At 43.9% G+C, this 19,418-nt stretch overlaps 1 protein-coding gene across 2 annotated transcripts in view; it reads left to right on the top strand.

Annotated features, from left to right (window-relative positions):
- Window positions 1–19,418, top strand: part of LOC135524209 (potassium voltage-gated channel subfamily KQT member 5-like) — a 137,736-nt gene that overhangs the window by 91,406 nt on the left and 26,912 nt on the right. For both annotated transcript variants that reach the window (XM_064951554.1, XM_064951544.1), the window contains exons 2-3: window positions 8,342–8,432; window positions 13,282–13,408. In XM_064951554.1, coding sequence (XP_064807626.1) covers window positions 8,342–8,432; window positions 13,282–13,408 — 218 coding nt within the window. The remainder of the gene's footprint in view (window positions 1–8,341; window positions 8,433–13,281; window positions 13,409–19,418) is intronic.

Here is a 19,418-nt window from a genome sequence, read left to right as displayed (position 1 = left end):
CACACACACACAAAAACACACCCCTCTGTCGTGCTACTTCTGTGAACAGCCGACACGCTCTCTCTAATTACGAGGGGTGTGAGAAGTACAAATCAGCACATTTTCACTCCCATTTGGTGGAAATTGAATGTTTATATTGACGTGTGGGAGATAATAAAAAGCCATCAGAATATACCAAACCCTCAAAGCGTACAAATGTTCTTTCATTACTTCACAATATTGTGTGGGGGACTAATAAACGTGGCCCTTTTCATTCTCCCATGCACTCGTGCATGTACACACACACACACACGCACACGTACACGCACACGCACACACACGCACTTTCTCTATGCCTCTCGCTCTCTGTCTCTCTCTCTGCCTCTCTCTTTCTCTCTTCTAATGTGCTATGTTTAGCCTTATTTTGTCCACAATGTGAAACACTAGCTCAGCATGAGCTCTGCATCTGCAAAACACACTCACTTAGCGCTACCCGCTAAAGTTAGGAGGGTTAATTAGCATTAAATGGTATTCCGGTGGTGCTATCACAGTAACCAGTGCTACGTTACGCTAGCCTACTCTAGCTAGCTAATGGCGTTCGCTATGTCCACTCTCTTCTAACCCACTCAGCCGCTCTCTTTCAAGGGGTTTCTGAAGAGAAGGACGTCTTGTATCAATGTAATGGGAAGAGATACAATATTTTCTCCCTGCTGTTTGCCAACCTCACACACGCACACACACATACACACGCACGCGTACCAGAGTGCCTCTTGGCCCGGACCTTTAAAGAGCAGACTGCATCAGGGAAATTGCTCTGTCGTCTTTACTCCAGTAGTGGTGGTAGTAGTGTTGTCTGTCTACCGTTTACAATCCTCCTCACTGACACAGACAGTCATTTCCCGGCCAGGCTTACTGTCAGAGTCCTTACCCTTTACCAACGGAGAGCTACCACAGCTCCTACTGGCACACTCACAAACACTTAACGTCTTTCACTGTCACTATTCAACAGAACACACACACACTCTAATTGTCAGTGGTTCATGAAATGTCTCTACTACACTCGTATGCGTAGAAGACTGTAGACAGGCTTGGCAGTATCACTGTCACTTATCTCTGTGTGTGCTCTGTGTGTGTGTGTGTGTGTGGGTCCCCACGAGGTTATAAGAGCAAAAAATGTGTGTGTGTACGTGTGTGTACGTGTGTGTACGTGCATGCATCCATGTGTTTCTGACGGATTCGATACCATATTCTTACTTGTTGTTCAGCTGAGCTAACTTTACCATTTTGACAACAAGCAATTTAACTAAATTGTCAAGGCAACTGCCTCAGAGCATCTCTCCCATGTTGAATACGGCTGTGTGATCTCCATAGAATGCTGTAGGATGACGCATCTTAAACCGATGACGCCCCACCCCCATGTATGTCTATTGGAATGTGCTGAGTACATTTAGAATCCCTGTCTTCTCTGGAATAGACCAACACAGTAAGGGGTGCTATTTGAGGAATGCTAGGAGACATACAGTACATGACTGGGCGTCTGACTGTGTAAAGGCATGTGAGGCACAGGACCTCAACGGGTGGATCAGAGGATCATGAGGTCACAACCTTTAGGTTACAAGGACCATAAAAAGAAATACCCACACTAAGTAAGTCATCCAAGGAGACTGAAGAGTTACTAGATAATGGATGTATTCTCTGTGCTCACCTTTGAATGTGCACAGTATTATACTGCAAATTAATGAATTGGCAATGAAATTCAATGAAATGGTGCTGACTTTCAGAATGTAGCCAATGGTGATTGACATTATAGTCATGATGATTAAGCAATCAAATTCTACCACTAATTTGCGTCACAAATTTCTTAACCGCAACCCAGGCCTAGAGACTTGATTCCCTCAATGGTAAGGTCAATGATCATAATGTTTTGTAACTACAATGAAGATGGCAAATACTGTATTTCCACCATTGCTAATTTCTTCTAATAGAGTAGAGTAACTTCCTGTTGGAAATGAAACAGACCACTGGTCTGTGGTCAGTGTTATGAAGTAGTTTCTAAGATAATAAGCTGTCTGTTTTGATCTGTCCATTAGGTACGCTCCCAGGCACATAAACAGTGGCATTCGCTAATATAGACTTGGCAAGATGACACACACACACTGCCTCTGTCTCTCTTACACTTTTATGAGCGATCACACACACACAAACACACACACACACACACACACACACACACACTGCGCCTCTGTCTGTCTTGCACTTTTATGGCTGATCACACACACGCACACACACACACAGGAAAAGTGTCCAGACCGTCCAGACAGACAGTATTTTCATGAAAAGACATAGATTTCATTAGGTTTTGGGTTACTCTTTCGACTCCTAGTCTCCGAGTCTGCTCATAAAGTTGTTAAGGAGTTGTTAAGGAGGATACTGACAGTAATATGACTTGAGCTTCCTCTCTTGGCTGCCTCAGGTTTATATCAAAGAGAAGGTGAGAAGTTAGCCCATGTGTTTATAATACCTCTGTTACACTGGCAAGGCTATCTGAGATGACTGTCTTGTGACCAAACTCCCAGATATGAACCCTAACCTGGATGACCCTTGAACTTTGACCCTAGCTGGCACTGTCCAATGATGATCCATCTTACTAGACAGACATCCAATGACAATCCATCTTACTAGACATACAGTGCCTTGCGAAAGTATTCGGCCCCCTTGAACTTTGCGACCTTTTGCCACATTTCAGGCTTCAAACATAAAGATATAAAACTGTATTTTTTTGTGAAGAATCAACAACAAGTGGGACACAATCATTAAGTGGAACGACATTTATTGGATATTTCAAACTTTTTTAGCAAATCAAAAACTGAAAAATTGGGCGTGCAAAATTATTCAGCCCCCTTAAGTTAATACTTTGTAGCGCCACCTTTTGCTGCAATTACAGCTGTAAGTCGCTTGGGGTATGTCTCTATCAGTTTTGCACATCGAGAGACTGACATTTTTTCCCATTCCTCCTTGCAAAACAGCTCAAGCTCAGTGAGGTTGGATGGAGAGCATTTGTGAACAGCAGTTTTCAGTTCTTTCCACAGATTCTCGATTGGATTCAGGTCTGGACTTTGACTTGGCCATTCTAACACCTGGATATGTTTATTTCTGAACCATTCCATTGTAGATTTTGCTTTATGTTTTGGATCATTGTCTTGTTGGAAGACAAATCTCCGTCCCAGTCTCAGGTCTTTTGCAGACTCCATCAGGTTTTCTTCCAGAATGGTCCTGTATTTGGCTCCATCCATCTTCCCATCAATCTTAACCATCTTCCCTGTCCCTGCTGAAGAAAAGCAGGCCCAAACCATGATGCTGCCACCACCATGTTTGACAGTGGGGATGGTGTGTTCAGGGTGATGAGCTGTGTTGCTTTTACGCCAAACATAACGTTTTGCATTGTTGCCAAAAAGTTCAATTTTGGTTTCATCTGACCAGAGCACCTTCTTCCACATGTTTGGTGGCTTGTGGCAAACTTTAAATGACACTTTTTATGGATATCTTTAAGAAATGGCTTTCTTCTTGCCACTCTTCCATAAAGGCCAGATTTGTGCAATATACGACTGATTGTTGTCCTATAGACAGAGTCTCCCACCTCAGCTGTAGATCTCTGCAGTTCATCCAGAGTGATCATGGGCCTCTTGGCTGCATCTATGATCAGTCTTCTCCTTGTATGAGCTGAAAGTTTAGAGGGACGGCCAGGTCTTGGTAGATTTGCAGTGGTCTGATACTCCTTCCATTTCAATATGATCACTTTGACAGTGCTCCTTGGGATGTTTAAAGCTTGGGAAATCTTTTTGTATCCAAATCCGGCTTTAAACTTCTTCACAACAGTATCTCGGACCTGCCTGGTTTGTTTCTTGTTCTTCATGATGCTCTCTGCACTTTTAACGGACCTCTGAGACTATCACAGTGCAGGTGCATTTATACGGAGACTTGATTACACACAGGTGGATTGAATTTATCATCATTAGTCATTTAGGTCAACATTGGATCATTCAGAGATCCTCACTGAACTTCTGGAGAGAGTTTGCTGCACTGAAAGTAAAGGGGCTGAATAATTTTGCACGCCCAATTTTTCCGTTTTTGATTTGTTAAAAAAGTTTGAAATATCCAATAAATGTTGTTCCACTTCATGATTGTGTCCCACTTGTTGTTGATTCTTCACAAAAAAATACAGTTTTATATCTTTATGTTTGAAGCCTGAAATGTGGCAAAAGGTCGCAAAGTTCAAGGGGGCCGAATACTTTCGCAAGGCACTGTACATCCAGTGACAGTTGAGAATCTAGGCAGTCAGAATGAGATTTTAAGTTGTAGGCCAGAGACAGTGATGAGTAAATATTATTTTATCCTTGAATGGATGGCCACACATTGAAATCAGAACATATAGATAGATCATAGTATCAGGAACTCATGAAGGGTTTTGGTGGTCACACATTTCAGGACCATGGACAGCATAGTGGTAGTTCTATTTAAGTTTTTGTCATTTAGCAGACGTTCAGAACAACTAGGGTTAAGTGACATGCTCAAGGGCACATTGACAGATTGTTCACCTAGTCGGCTCAGGGATTCGAACCAGCAACCTTTCCGTTACTGCCCCAAGGCTGTTAACCACTAGGCTACCTGCCACTCATATTTCCTTGGGAGCTGGCTGTACTGATAGCATATGAATCCATGTCATGATGACACACACACACACACACACACACACACACACACACACACACACACACACACACACACACTGAAACACACACATTTGGGAATAAATAGTCTTAATGTAATTAGCTTTCAGTCTGTCTCTAATGAACTGTAGCCTGTGGGAAAATGTGAGACATGAATTCTTCCTCATTGACTATAAATAGAGTGGGTGACGCTCAAGGCAATACGTCCTCAACACAAATATCATATATATAAATATTCCCCACTGTTACCTACTGTATATACATGCAGCTGGTATTCACTCTGCCCTGTACAACGAGGAGAGATCGAGATTAAAACTTGAACGAAAGGACAAAGACCCATCCAAGGTTGTACGTGAACTCCTGCCTGCTCCGTCCTTACACATACTGTATACACCCATACACTCATCTTATCCTGTTCTACCCTTCACTGAGAGGAGAGATATGGAGAGAAGGAACACTTGAAATAAAGAGAAAGTGACATCCAAGGTTAACTCTGCCTGCCCCAGTGCCCAATCCTTACAATGATATAGAATACAGTGATATTTCCTGTGTCTCGCTTCCTCTTCATTGCTCGTTGAGTATGTGCAGTAGTGTATACAGTCAAGCGCTATTCACCTTATCCTGTGCTAAGAGAAGAAGAACAGAAGGGCAACAGTGCCATCCAAGGTTATGACCTCTTGCCCCTATTGTACACAGCATCTACTTTCTACCCACTCTATGCTAAGAGAGGTGTTTGGAAACAAGGCAGTGCCATCCAAGGTTACTGTACGACACAGCCTCTGCCTACCCAATCCTTACAATCGTATACAATACAAACGTGCAGTATTTGCAGTGTCTATGTTTTTCTAAGGTTGCTACGCCAACTTTCCTGGTAGTGTTGTTTGCGATCCGTACAAACAACACTACCAGACCTTCGCGTTACCACAGATATCCACTGATAGCCTGACAACACGACTGATTGGGAGCCAAACAAATGCAGACATCTGCTTTTTGCTGCAAATCTAATTCAAAATGAGGATGATTGGGTGTAATGTAGCCAGTACGACAGACCCCAGTGCTCGGACATTAGTCATTTCCTTGGCACTCTGTTTCAAAACAAATCAATTAAATTATACAAAATGGACAAGCACTTACTGCCTGCTACTGCTCGGTGATGATGGGTTTCTGTGTGTGTGTGTGTGTGTGTGTGTGTGTGTGTGTGTGTGTGTGTGTGTGTGTGTGTGTGTGTGTGTGTGTGTGTGTGTGTGTGTGTGTGTGTGTGTGTGTGTGTGTGTGTGTGTGTGTGTGTGTGCGCGCGCAAGTCCCCACTCCAAAATCTTTATTTACTCTGGGGCTCTCTTTAAAAGGTTAAGGGCCTTTCTGTGTTCTGTTGGAGCTGTGACAGACTCCAGATACCATCTCCGCGTCCCAAATGGCCCCCTAGTCCCTGTCTAGTGCACCATACTACGTAGGGAATAGGGTGCGATTTGGGACCGCCGCCCGCTACAACAGTATGTGACACCGGGGAGCCAGGGCCTGCAGAGAGGACAGGCAGGGGGTGTCAAAGTAATTAGGGAAGATCGTTCAAGGATAAACAACCTTGCCTGTTTTTTTCATAACTAATTCATTGTTTTTCATAAAATATTTCAGATGGTTCTATTTGTTTTGACAAGAGAGACATTGGTGTTTACTATAGCTAGATAAGGAGGCACTCTGAAAACCTTGTTTAGCAGCCATTCAGAAATTCTCCTTTAGAGATCTTGACAAGAGAGAGAGTGGAGGAAGACTTATGAGCCCAGCTGTCCTTTCAGTTGACAGCTACATGATACTTGTCAGCGCACGCATTCACCAGTCCAGACATATGCACAATTGATTAACTTCCTAAAGTACTCAAAACTTCTAAATACTCCAACTTCCCGAACTTCAAACTGATTCAGTAGGATGTAATTTTTAATGTTAAAACACTAAAACGTGAAATACTCAAACTTGAAAAGGAATACTTTTTATATAACCTCTTAGGTTACATACAAAGCCTTCTACTTCCTGACTCCTTGCAGAAGGAGGAGAGCGTATTGGACGACAGTTGCCGATGACCAAATCGAAATAACCACATCCTCGGGCTATGGAAAACTGTAACCTCTGTTTGGGCTCCCTCTTGGAGTCAAAGGTCAGATCGGGGCCGGGGTCACATTAGCACAGTCCTATAGCGGTCAGCTAGAGGTCGGCTGGGGATCCCGACCCGCACAGGACGCCCACCCTTTTCACACAGACGCTACTCAGAAGCCCAGAGTCGGGAAGTCACCCTCTGACCCGCTTGGCCATGCGTTTCAACTTTTAAAGGCTCTTCCTCTTCTTTCATCTTAGTGATGATTTAGGGCCTAGCCTACAGGCACCAGGGAACGGCTTACTAGCCTCTAGCCTCTCATCATCCATACTCCATAGGCTACAGCTGTGGAGAAGGGAGAGGGAAGAGAAGGGTGGTGGCTGGTCAGGCGGGATGGTAGAGGAAGTTGTAGTGACATCTTGTGCTCCATAGTGACATCTTCAAAGACCTAATTGGGGTTCTTGATGATTGTTTACATTTTTGAATGTCACTCTCAAATATTGACTGAGAACGAAGAGAAGGGAGGTTGGGGGACATGAAAGGAAGTCGAAGTGACATATTGGCCGACCTTATTTGGATGGTTTCTAATTGTTTACATTTTGTGAATGCCACTGTCATCACACTGGAATGACTCTTCTATCTAAACTCAGTGTTCAGTTTCTATCTCCATAGCTCAGACACCATATTCTCACTGTTGTTACCCCGGAGAACCTAGACAATTAGCATGCTAGGCTAATCTCTCCCCTACAGCAGAGTTGGGTCAGACATCTTTTCAGCATCTAGTTTAGATTTCAAATCTTTTGACTTGTCAACTACTTGGACATAGGTTCAAATAGGCGACATTCCGTTACATTGATGACTTTTTTGCAAATCCAATCAGTTTTCCACGTCGATTCAACGTCATCACATTGAATTTTGGGGTTGAAAGGACGTGGAAACAATGTTGATTCAACTAGTTTTTGCCCAGTAGATACAGAAATGCAACAACTTCCACTAGTTTCAATAGTCCTGCTTTGCAGGAAAATCAAGATACTATAGTTTCAATGATAATCCTAGAAAGACAAAGAGAAGAAGTTATTTGGCATCCAAAGCGATATCTTAGCCTTTCCCTCACAAACTCCATAGGCACAGCCAAGCTAAAGACGGAGCTCGATCCTGATCAAACACAGATGTCCTCTCATCATTTAACACAAAAGACATCTATAACTCTAAATCCGATGCTCATCATTTTGCCATTGATGCTACTTGGAAGGCCATTGGCCCACCTCATATTTCAGATTTATTTAATGGAAAAATAAAATATCATATCATAAAGAAGGTGGGAGATTATCAAAGACTGTGGTTCTTTGCAGAAAGCGGTAGGGGAAGGAGCATGGGAATATGGGTTGGATATTTCTGCTTGTCCAGTCCAGTGACAGTGCTTGTTTCAAGCTAATCACGTTAGCATTAATAATGAGATAAGGCATTTCCTGTCCAAACTGCCATGTTCTTCTTCTGTTTCATATGGCTCTGGATAAATGTATTTATGATTTCTCTCTGTCTTGTCCTGTAGGTTCGTCCTGGTCTTTGGTTGCTTGGTCCTGTCTGTGTTCTCCACCATTCCGGCTCACCAGGACTTCTCTTCCGACTGTCTGCTCATCCTGGTGAGAAACTGGTTGAAACTAGGCATATGTTCTGACACAGACACAGAAGCTGTTCATCAGTGTGCCTGTTTACAATGAGTGCAGTGATAGGTGACGCTGTGGATAGCAGAAAGCGGTGTCACCTATCGCTTCACAACAGGCAAATACAAAGCGGTGAAGTGTGTTGAGCTTTCAATCAAACTCCCCTTTGCACAAATAGATTTCTTTTCGTAATTAGGTAAGAGGATATGAATACATTCTGGTATCAGTAAGTCAATCTGATGAATTGGGAACACATCTCTGTTTTCCCATTATCTAGTCATTGGATAGTGAATGAAGCAGATTCAAACAGACTTAACCACATTAAGAACCCTACTGATGCCGAGCTCTCTCTTGCTACGTATGTGGTCCTTATAGGAAAAATCGATACAGGCCAAGGTTCACGCGTTGTCTCCATATTGAGTTTAGTAATTTGATCCGGGGCCAACATTGATTTCTTCTTCTACACAAAAAGGGTTCAAGAAGGGTTCTTCGAATGACCCCACAGGAGAACCCTTTATTGGTTTCAGGTAGAACCCTTTTGGGTTGCATGTAGAACCGTCTGAGGAAAGGGTTCTACATGGAATCCAAAAGGGTTCTACCTGCAACCAAAAATAGTTCTTCAAAGTGTTCAACTATGGGGGCAGCCGAAGAAACCTTTAAAGTTCGAGATAGTGTACTATTATTGAAATGCTGCTCGCAGGTCACTATCCGATAACCATACCCTGCGACGAGTCAGCACCATACTGATACAGCAGACTTGAGGGCTGCGAGGGAGAGTGAGTTAAACATTCGCCAAAGGGTCATCAATTGGTCATCTTCATTGTCTCTGTATTGCCCTGTTGTTGATGTTGACAGTCATTTAAATTGTTGCTGAAATATATTGATATTTGAAGCATTATTGTCCAGCAACTGGATAATAGACGAGTGAGAGAAGAGTGTTAATTGTATAGAGCTCAGATGTGAGTGGTGAACTGGAAGAAATTAACTCCATTACGGGAGCCAGTTAGCATGGTAGGTGACCCTATTGTCCCAGAGAGAGAGAGAGAGAGAGAGAGAGAGAGAGAGAGAGAGAGAGAGAGAGAGACACACACTACAATTACTTAGGTTTAAAAATAAGCTCAACTGGACACCTTAATGAGGCAGTGAATGAACTGAGAGAGAAAGCATGCAGGCCATTCTACACCATTAAAAAACAAACCCTTATTCAATGTTTCAAAGACCTCTCTGATGAGAATAGGCTGCCCATTCTGTTGGAGGAGGTCGCAGAGAGCTGTGGGTTGGCAGCGCACTACATTGCTGCCTGCCATAAGATGAGGGACAGTGTCTGACAGACCAATCAACCTGCACATGTCCTCTACTGTATGCTTATTTTTATTGTTTAATGTATGGTTATTTTGACCCTTGGTTATTGTTGTTACTGTTATCGTTGACAATTTTGATTCCTATTAATTTCATATTGTAAATATCAAAAGTAAGCTTTGGCAATATGCGCATTGTTACGTCATGCCAATAAAGCAAATTGAATGGAATTGAGAGAGAGAGAGAGAGAGAGAGAGAGAGAGAGAGAGAGAGAGAGAGAGAGAGATGTTGTTATGTGCGCATGTGCATGCGTGAGTGTGTTTGTGTGTGTGTGCGTGCGTTTGTGTGTGCGCGTGCGTGCGTGTGTGAGTGAGTGAGTGTGGTTTTTTTGTGAGTGTGTGTGCGTGTCTATGTGTGAGTGCGTGTGCGTGCATATGTGTGTTTGTGGGCGCGTTCCTATGTGTGTTTGTGGGCGCGTGCCTATGTGTGTTTGTGGGCGCGTGCCTATGTGTGTTTGTGGGCGCGTGCCTATGTGTGTTTGTGGGCGCGTGCCTATGTGTGTTTGTGGGCGTGTGCCTATGTGTGTTTGTGGGCGCGTGCCTATGTGTGTTTGTGGGCGCGTGCCTATGTGTGTTTGTGGGCGCGTGTGTGTTGTGGGCGCGTGCCTATGTGTTTGTGGGCGTGTGCCTATGTGTGTTTGTGGGCGTGTGCCTATGTGTGTTTGTGGGGGCGTGTGCCTATGTGTGTTTGTGGGCGCGTGCCTATGTGTTTGTGGGCGTGTGCCTATGTGTGTTTGTGGGCGTGTGCCTATGTGTGTTTGTGGGGGCGCGTGCCTATGTGTGTTTGTGGGCGCGTGCCTATGTGTGTGTTTGTGTGTGCCTATGTGTGTTTGGGCGTGTGCCTATGTGTGTTTGTGCCTGTGTGTGTTTGTGGGCGCGTGCCTATGTGTGTTTGTGGGCGCGTGCCTATGTGTGTTTGTGGGCGCGTGCCTATGTGTGTTTGTGGTGTTTGTGGGCGTGCCTATGTGTGTTTGTGGGCGCGTGCCTATGTGTGTTTGTGGGCGTGTGCCTATGTGTGTTTTGTATGTGTGTTTGGGCGCGTGCCTATGTGTGTTTGTGGGCGCGTGCCTATGTGTGTTTGTGGGCGCGTGCCTATGTGTGTTTGGGCGCGTGCCTATGTGTGTTTGTGGGCGCGTGCCTATGTGTGTTTTGTGGGCGCGTGCCTATGTGTGTTTGTGGGCGTGCCTATGTGTGTTTGTGTGCCTATGTGTGTTTGTGTGCCTATGTGTGTTTGTGGGCGTGTGCCTATGTGTGTTTGTGGGCGCGTGCCTATGTGTGTTTGTGGGCGCGTGCCTATGTGTGTTTGTGTGCCTTGTGTTTGGCGTGCCTATGTGTGTTTGTGGGCGCGTGCCTATGTGTGTTTGTGGGCGCGTGCCTATGTGTGTTTGTGGGCGCGTGCCTATGTGTGTTTGTGGGCGCGTGCCTATGTGTGTTTGTGGGCGCGTGCCTATGTGTGTTTGTGGGCGCGTGCCTATGTGTGTTTGTGGGCGCGTGCCTATGTGTGTTTGTGCGTGCCTATGTGTGTTTGTGGGCGTGCGTGCCTATGTGTGTTTGTGGGCGTGTGCCTATGTGTGTTTGTGGGCGTGTGCCTATGTGTGTTTGTGGGCGCGTGCCTATGTGTGTTTGTGGGCGCGTGCCTATGTGTGTTTGTGGGCGCGTGCCTATGTGTGTTTGTGGGCGTGTGCCTATGTGTGTTTGTGGGCGCTATGTGTGGGCGCGTGCCTATGTGTGTTTGTGTTCCTATGTTTGTGGGCGCGTGCCTATGTGTATTTGTTGTGCCTATGTGTGTTTGTGGGCGTGCCTATGTGTGTTTGTGGGCGCGTGCCTATGTGTGTTTGTGGGCGCGTGTGTGTGTTTGTGGGCGCGTGCCTATGTGTGTTTGTGGGCGTGTGCCTATGTGTGTTTGTGGGCGCGTTCCTATGTGTGTTTGTGGGCGTGTGCCTATGTGTGTTTGTGGGCGTGTGCCTATATGTGTTTGTGGGCGCGTGCCTATGTGTGTTTGTGGGCGCGTTCCTATGTGTGTTTGTGGCGTGTGCCTATGTGTGTTTGTGGGCGTGTGCCTATGTGTTTGTGGGCGTGTGCCTATGTGTTTGTGGGCGTGTGCCTATGTGTGTTTGTGGGCGCGTTCCTATGTGTGTTTGTGGGCGTGTGCCTATGTGTTTGTGGGCGTGTGCCTATGTGTTTGTGGGCGTGTGCCTATGTGTGTTTGTGGGCGTGTGCCTATGTGTGTTTGTGGGCGTGTGCCTATATGTGTTTGTGGGCGCGTTCCTATGTGTGTTTGTGGGCGTGTGCCTATGTGTTTGTGGGCGTGTGCCTATGTGTTTGTGGGCGTGTGCCTATGTGTGTTTGTGGGCGTGTGCGTGTGATTATGTCACCAGCGGTTAATAAGTGAATTGTGTTCATTAAAAAAGAGCAACAACTCCCATTCAAATAATCAAAGATCACATTCTAGGCCATGGGGTTGGATTCAAAGCCACCCAGGCGAGATTTCAGAAACAGACCCTGACAAGCACCCTAGTACATTTGAAGATATAGAGAGTCTGTCATTGCTCTGGGGAAAGTACAGATAAGGTTGGTAGTATAGTGTAAAAAAAAAAGTTTAAAAAATGTACTCATATTGTTTCCTTCGAGGCTCAACTCAATTCAACACGACTATGAATCCCTGGGGGAAATTAGGATTAGTGGTATATGTCATTTTGTAGCCTGGGTGACAGTCAAAGCGTCGGTCCATCCTTCTGTACTAGGTAAGTATCTCCATGACAGATAGGAAGAGGGATAAACACGGATTATCCCAGGAGAAGATGAATCCCTTTGTCCGGATTGGATTCATACTGGATGTCTCCACTCAATAACATAAGCCTCTCCAAATGACATCAGTGTCAACACCATTAGGTCACCTACTGACGACATAGACACACACGGGCAGATATCTATTTGCTCCTAGTCGCTACTCTGAAAACGAAAGATTTGAAACAGCGTCCGTGCTCATAACAAATCTCGTTGCATCCATATGCCTCTTAGACCAGACTTGCTAGGGACATTATCTTGGATTAGCATCAGCTGAATTTGAATCATGATATACTGGGAGCAAATGCTAGCTAGCTCATGTTGTGCCAAGTGATCTAATTGACTATGATGACTCAGTGTTGACATTTAGCATGCTAATGGTGCATTAGCATATTTTAGGTTGACACTGAATTCAAAGGTATAACATTATATACATGCTGCTCACAGGAAGTAGACCACTTTAAGGCATCATTCGTTCATGCAAATCATGAATATGTTTCAATGTCAAGAAAAAGCATGCCACTTTAATATGTTATGATATGTTGGAAATTGGATGATAAATCATTTCTCGTACTTTCAATACAATGATGAAGCAAGTGTGACACCTATTTGTAGATTTATAGCAATTGCTTAGTCATTGTGTATCACTTTGCCCTGACTTCCTGTTTTGTCACTTCCTGTAGGAGTTTGTGATGATCGTGGTGTTTGGGCTGGAGTACATCATCAGGATCTGGTCGGCCGGCTGCTGCTGTCGCTACAGAGGATGGCAGGGTCGCCTCCGTTTCGCCCGGAAGCCTTTCTGTGTCATAGGTGAGCTATAGACTAGATGAGTTATGAACACTTTAGAAACCCTTTATAAACCCTTCATGAATGTTTTTTCGAGGGATGAGAAAAGGTTTACAACCTTCAGTTGATGGTTCCGTAATGAGAAGTGTTTTAAAGTTAAAGAGTTGACTTTTTCCTCTTTTATGACAATTGATGACCTCTCAGTTACGTTATTTCCTACTTAAAAGCGAGAAGTCAGTTTCCTGACTTCAAATCAATATGGCTATTCACTAATTGTTGGAGTCTTACCATAGGAATGTGACTTCCGAGTTCAAAGAGACCTAACGGGTGAAAGGATATGCAGTGTAATTTACCATAGGAACACACACACACACACACACACACACACGATAGACCGTAGTCCTCCGGCTTGATGTTTTAGCTTGGGTGTTTGAGGCTCTTGTGATTCTTAACAGTAGACTTAGGGTCGACTGACTATGTAAACAGGCCTCTCCATTAACCGTCTTCAATTCTTTCCGGTGTTTAGACATATTCATCTGCCCTTCTGAGATGGCCGCTGTACTTCAGGGAGGGAGACTAGAGGCTTACATGTCACGCTACGTCATCAGAGCTAGCGTCATCATGCTCTCTGAGCTGGCTAACGAGAGAGAGCGGGAGAGAGCGATAAAGAGAATGAGAGAGAGGGAGAGGGAAACAGAGATAGAAAGCGAGAGAGATACAGAAATTAGACGGATACAGATATATACGCTCCCGGTCAAAAGTTTTAGAACACCTACTTCTTCTTTATTTTTACTATTTTCTACATTGCAGAATAATAATGAAGACATAAAAACTATGAAATAACATATGGAATCAAAAAAAGTGTGAAACAAAAAAATATATATATTTGAGACTCTGTCATAAGTTATATGTTCATCCACAAATTATACAGTACATAGACATGAATACACTTAGTTTGAGGTGGCGATTGTATAGATTAGATTTCATAAACATTCACATGCAGACATGAAGGCATGTGACATCTTTACATAAGTATACATAGACATTCATAGAAGCTACAGTTGAAGTCGAAGTTTACATACACCTTAGCCAAACTAAGTTTTTCACAATTCCTGACATTTAATCCTAGTAAAAATTTCCTGTCTTAGGTCAGGTAGGACCACCATATTATTTTAAGAATGTGAAATGTCAGGATAATAGTAGAGAGAATGCTTTATTTCAGCTTTTATTTTGTTCATCACATTCCCAGTGGGTCAGAACTTTACATACACTCAATTAGTATTTGGTAGCATTGCCTTGAAATTGTTTAACTTGGGTCAAACGTTTCGGGTAGCATTCCACAAGCTTCCCACAATAAGTTGGGTGAGTTTTGGCCCATTTCTCCTGACAGAGCTGGAGTAACTGAGTCAGGTTTTTAGGCCTCCTTGCACACACATGCTTCTTCAGTTCTGCCCACAAACTTTCTATAGGATTGAGGTCAGGGCTTTGTGATGGTAACTCCAATACCTTGACTTTGTTGTCCTTAAGCCATTTTGCCACAACTTTGGAAGTATGCTTGTGGTCATTGTCCATTTGGAGACCCATTTGCGACCAAGCTTTAACTTCCTGAATGATGTATTGAGATGTTGCTTCAATATATCCACATAATTTTCCTTCCTCATGATGCCATTTATTTTGTGAAGTGCACCAGTCCCTCCTGCAGCAAAGCACCCCCACTGCATGATGCTGCCACCCCTGTGCTTCACAGTTGGGATGGTGTTCTTCGGCTTGCAAGCATGCCCCCTTTTTCCTCCAAACATAACGATGGTCATTATGGCGGATTATGGAGGACATTTCTCCAAAAAGTACGATCTTTGTCCCTATGTGCAGTTGCAAACCGTAGTCTGGCTTTTTTATCACGGTTTTGGAGCAGTGGCTTCTTCCTTGCTGAGCAGCCTTTCAGGTTATATTGATACAGGACTCGTTTTACTGTGGATATAGATACTTTTGTTCCTGTTTCCTCCAGCATCTTCACAAGGTCATTTGCTGTTGTTCTGGGATTGATTTGCATTTTTCGCACCAAAGTACTTTCTTCTCTCGGAGACAGAACGCATCTCCTTCCTGAGCGGTATGATGGCTGCGTGGTCCCATGGTGTTTATTTGGTCCCATGGTGTCCCATGGAAATTGCTCCCAAGGATGAACCAGACTTGCGGAGGTCTACAATTGTTTTTCTGAGGTCCTGGCTGATTTCTTTTGATTGTCCCATGGTGTCAAGCAAAGAGGCACTGAGTTTGACAGTAGGTCTTGAAATACATCCACAGGTACACCTCCAATTGACTCAAATTATGTAAATGAGCCTATTAGAAGCTTCTAAAGCCATGACATCATTTTCTGGAATTTCCCAAGCTGTTTACGTAAAGGCACAGTCAACTTAGTGTATGTAAACTTCTGACCCACTGGAATTATGATACAGTGAAATATAATTTAAATAATCTGTTTGTTAACAATTGTTGCTAAATGTGTCATGCACAATGAAGATGTCCGAACCGACTTGCCAAAACTATAGTTTGTTAACAAGAAATTTGTGGAGTGGTTGAAAAAAGATTTTTATTGACTCCAACCTAAGTGTATGTAAACTTCTGACTTCAACTGTATTTTATATTTCAGATTCTTCAAATAGCCACCCTTTGCCTTAATGACATTCTTGGCAATCTCTCAACCAGCTTCACATGGAATGCTTTTCCAACAGTCTTAAATGAGTCCCCGTATATGCTGAGGTGTTCTAAAAAGAGGGTGTTTGATCGGTGGTGTGTATACAGTATATATAAATATATACAGAGAGAGAGAGAGATTCAGACAGACTGACAACAAACAACCGAACACAGGCCAGAAACTGAACTAGATACTCCGAATAGAGACGGTTAAGGCTGAACTAGATATTCTGAATAGAGACGGTTAAGGCTGAACTAGATGTTCTGAATAGAGACGGTTAAGGCTGATCTAGATGTTCTGAATAGAGACGGTTAAGGCTGAACTAGATGTTCTGAATAGAGACGGTTAAGGCTGAACTAGATGTTCTGAATAGAGACGGTTAAGGCTGAACTAGATATTCTGAATAGAGACGGTTAAGGCTGAACTAGATACTCTGAATAGAGACTGTTAAGGCTGAACTAGATGTTCTGAATAGAGACGGTTAAGGCTGAACTAGATGTTCTGAATAGAGACGGTTAAGGCTGAACTAGATATTCTGAATAGAGACGGTTAAGGCTGAACTAGATACTCTGAATAGAGACTGTTAAGGCTGAACTAGATGTTCTGAATAGAGACGGTTAAGGCTGAACTAGATATTCTGAATAGAGACGGTTAAGGCTGAACTAGATGTTCTGAATAGAGACGGTTAAGGCTGAACTAGATGTTCTGAATAGAGACGGTTAAGGCTGAACTAGATGTTCTGAATAGAGACGGTTAAGGCTGAACTAGATACTCTGAATAGAGACAGCTAAGGCTGGCTGTAATATGCTGTTGGGTGTGTCCTCCTCTGGCCTCTACCCTTCTTAATTATTTGTCAGTATTAATCCTGCCTCCTAAGCTGTTTACCCCCGTTCCCCTCCAAGCCAAAACACACACCCTAGGATACCTCTCCAATCATCTCTCTATCAAAACACGTAGGGTCACTGACTGGACACAATCCCCCTCCAGCTTCCACTACAAGTAGTCACTACTAATAAACCTACATTTACTGGTTAGACACTAGAAAGTATGGCCATCATGAATATCTTAAGCACTGCTGTTACTTTATCATAATGTATTGTCTGTTTCTCTCTGTAAAATACCTCCCTTGACCTGCTTATGTCAGCCCTATTGTGTTGAATGATTGATAAGCTGGCCTATTACAATCATGGAGTACTGTCTGTATGAGGGCATGTGACATTGCCAATAACTCAATCTATTACGCATCAACTAATGGCACAAGGCAAGGCTGGAGACAGATTATATAATGACAATCACCATGATAATCACGCTGAGCTGCTTGAGGGAGGTTTATCATTCCTATTTTCCTCTCTCTCTTTCCTTCTGTCTTTCGCTCTCTCTCCTTCTCTCTTTTTGTATTTTTTTCCTGTCCCTCCTTTCGTCCCTCCCTCCCGTCTTTCCCTCCCCCCCTCTCTCTCGTCTCCCTCCCCCACCTCTCCACCCTGATGTATGTGTCAACATTGTGTGTGTCTGAGTGTGTTGTAGTGTGCTTCGACTACTCGAGATGGGTCCATAAATTCTCTCCCCTATACAGTCAGTGGTTAGAGTATCCATAACTGTCAGCCCGATACACCCCAGTCATTACTGTCTGGGCCGATCCATTAGTCTCTGGAGAGCGGGGGTGTCTGACTCAGTGACTCTCAGCATCCATAAATTATACGCAATGAGCCAATTCCATCTTTAAGTGTTCCGAACAGGTGATTTGTCCTGTGAAGTCATTGAAAGATCGTTAGAAGGAGATATTTCAATGCAGATGTGGTCCCCAGAGCCCAGATGAATGGAAACAAACAGAACAGCTCATAAACTGGATGAATAGCTCTCATTGGTAGGTTCAGTCAGTGGTGGGTTCCCATCAGCCAATGGGGTTGGCATACAGGAAGAATGTTTATTGACGTACGTTTGACTGAGAACATATTTGTCTGAAAACCAGCTTATGTATCTTACATTGTGGTTTAGGTAGAGGATGCTGATTGAATGTATTGGTTTATGTGGAGCACATTGCTTGACTGTATAGACAGAGGATTGCTCACACTGTAGTGTTGCACCATGAGAAATCACAGGCTCGATGCCAGCTAAACTTTTCTGGTGAAAGTCTTTGATTGTGACGAGACACGGTGACAACAACATGGGGATATTGAATTTGTTAGTGAAAGGATTGGATTTTGACCTCTTGGTGTCCTTACCACCCCCATGTTTATGAATGAGAGAGTCCCCTCAATGAGCCATAGACACACACACACTTACACACACACACACACCTGTGGGAGCTGTAGTCGCTCTATCAGCCAAGGACTCATATGCGACCCAACCCAGACAGACAGACAGACAGACAGACAGACAGACAGACAGACAGACAGACAGGCAGGCAGGCAGGCAGACAGGCAGGCAGGCAGGCAGGCAGGCAGACAGACAGACAGACAGACAGACAGACAGACAGACAGACAGACAGACAGACAGACAGACAGACAGACAGACAGACAGATAGACAGATAGACAGATAGATAGATAGATAGATAGATAGATAGATAGATAGATAGATAGATAGATAGATAGATAGATAGATAGATAGATAGATAGATAGATAGATAGATAGATAGATAGATAGATAGATAGATAGATAGATAGATAGATAGATAGATCCTGGACTGGATCTATTGAACATGACTCTGAGTCCAGTAGGTTTAATCTGGGTCTGGGAAACCGCCCCATTGTCCCACATCATAGTAATCATCACAACATAGTAACTGTAGTCTCAACCCAGAGTGGGATCACTGGTGCAGCTGATTGGATTCTGTGTTTTTGGCATGAATGGTTAGAGAGACAAGTGTGGCCAAGGCTCAGAGGGTGAACCAGGACACACAGTACTGCTGTTAAAACTAGACCAGGCAGATGTGAGAGTTCTGTCAGCACTCAGCAGCCACGCACACGCATGCACACACACACACTCTCTCTCTCACAAACACACACACACACACGCAGAAATGACACAGTCAGACACACACACATACACACACACACGCTCACACTCTCACTCACACACACACACTCAAACACACACACACTCAAGCACACTTAAAGACATACACATACACAAGCATGCGTGCATAGACACACCAATTTATACGCATACAGGCTCTCTCTCTCCTTCAAAAAACACACACACGTCATACACTCACCTGCTTGTTAAAGAGGTCTTTTCTTTCCACATCTTCAGCAGAGGCCAGTGCTTGGCCAGCATCTTTATGTCCCAGCATGCCGTTTTTTGGGCTGTCCGAGTACGGTCTGTGTGTGTGTGGTTGGTTC

Source organism: Oncorhynchus masou, chromosome 4, assembly GCF_036934945.1.
Source record: "Oncorhynchus masou masou isolate Uvic2021 chromosome 4, UVic_Omas_1.1, whole genome shotgun sequence".
Lineage (NCBI taxonomy): Eukaryota > Metazoa > Chordata > Actinopteri > Salmoniformes > Salmonidae > Oncorhynchus > Oncorhynchus masou.
This window is presented reverse-complemented; position numbering and strand designations above follow the sequence as displayed.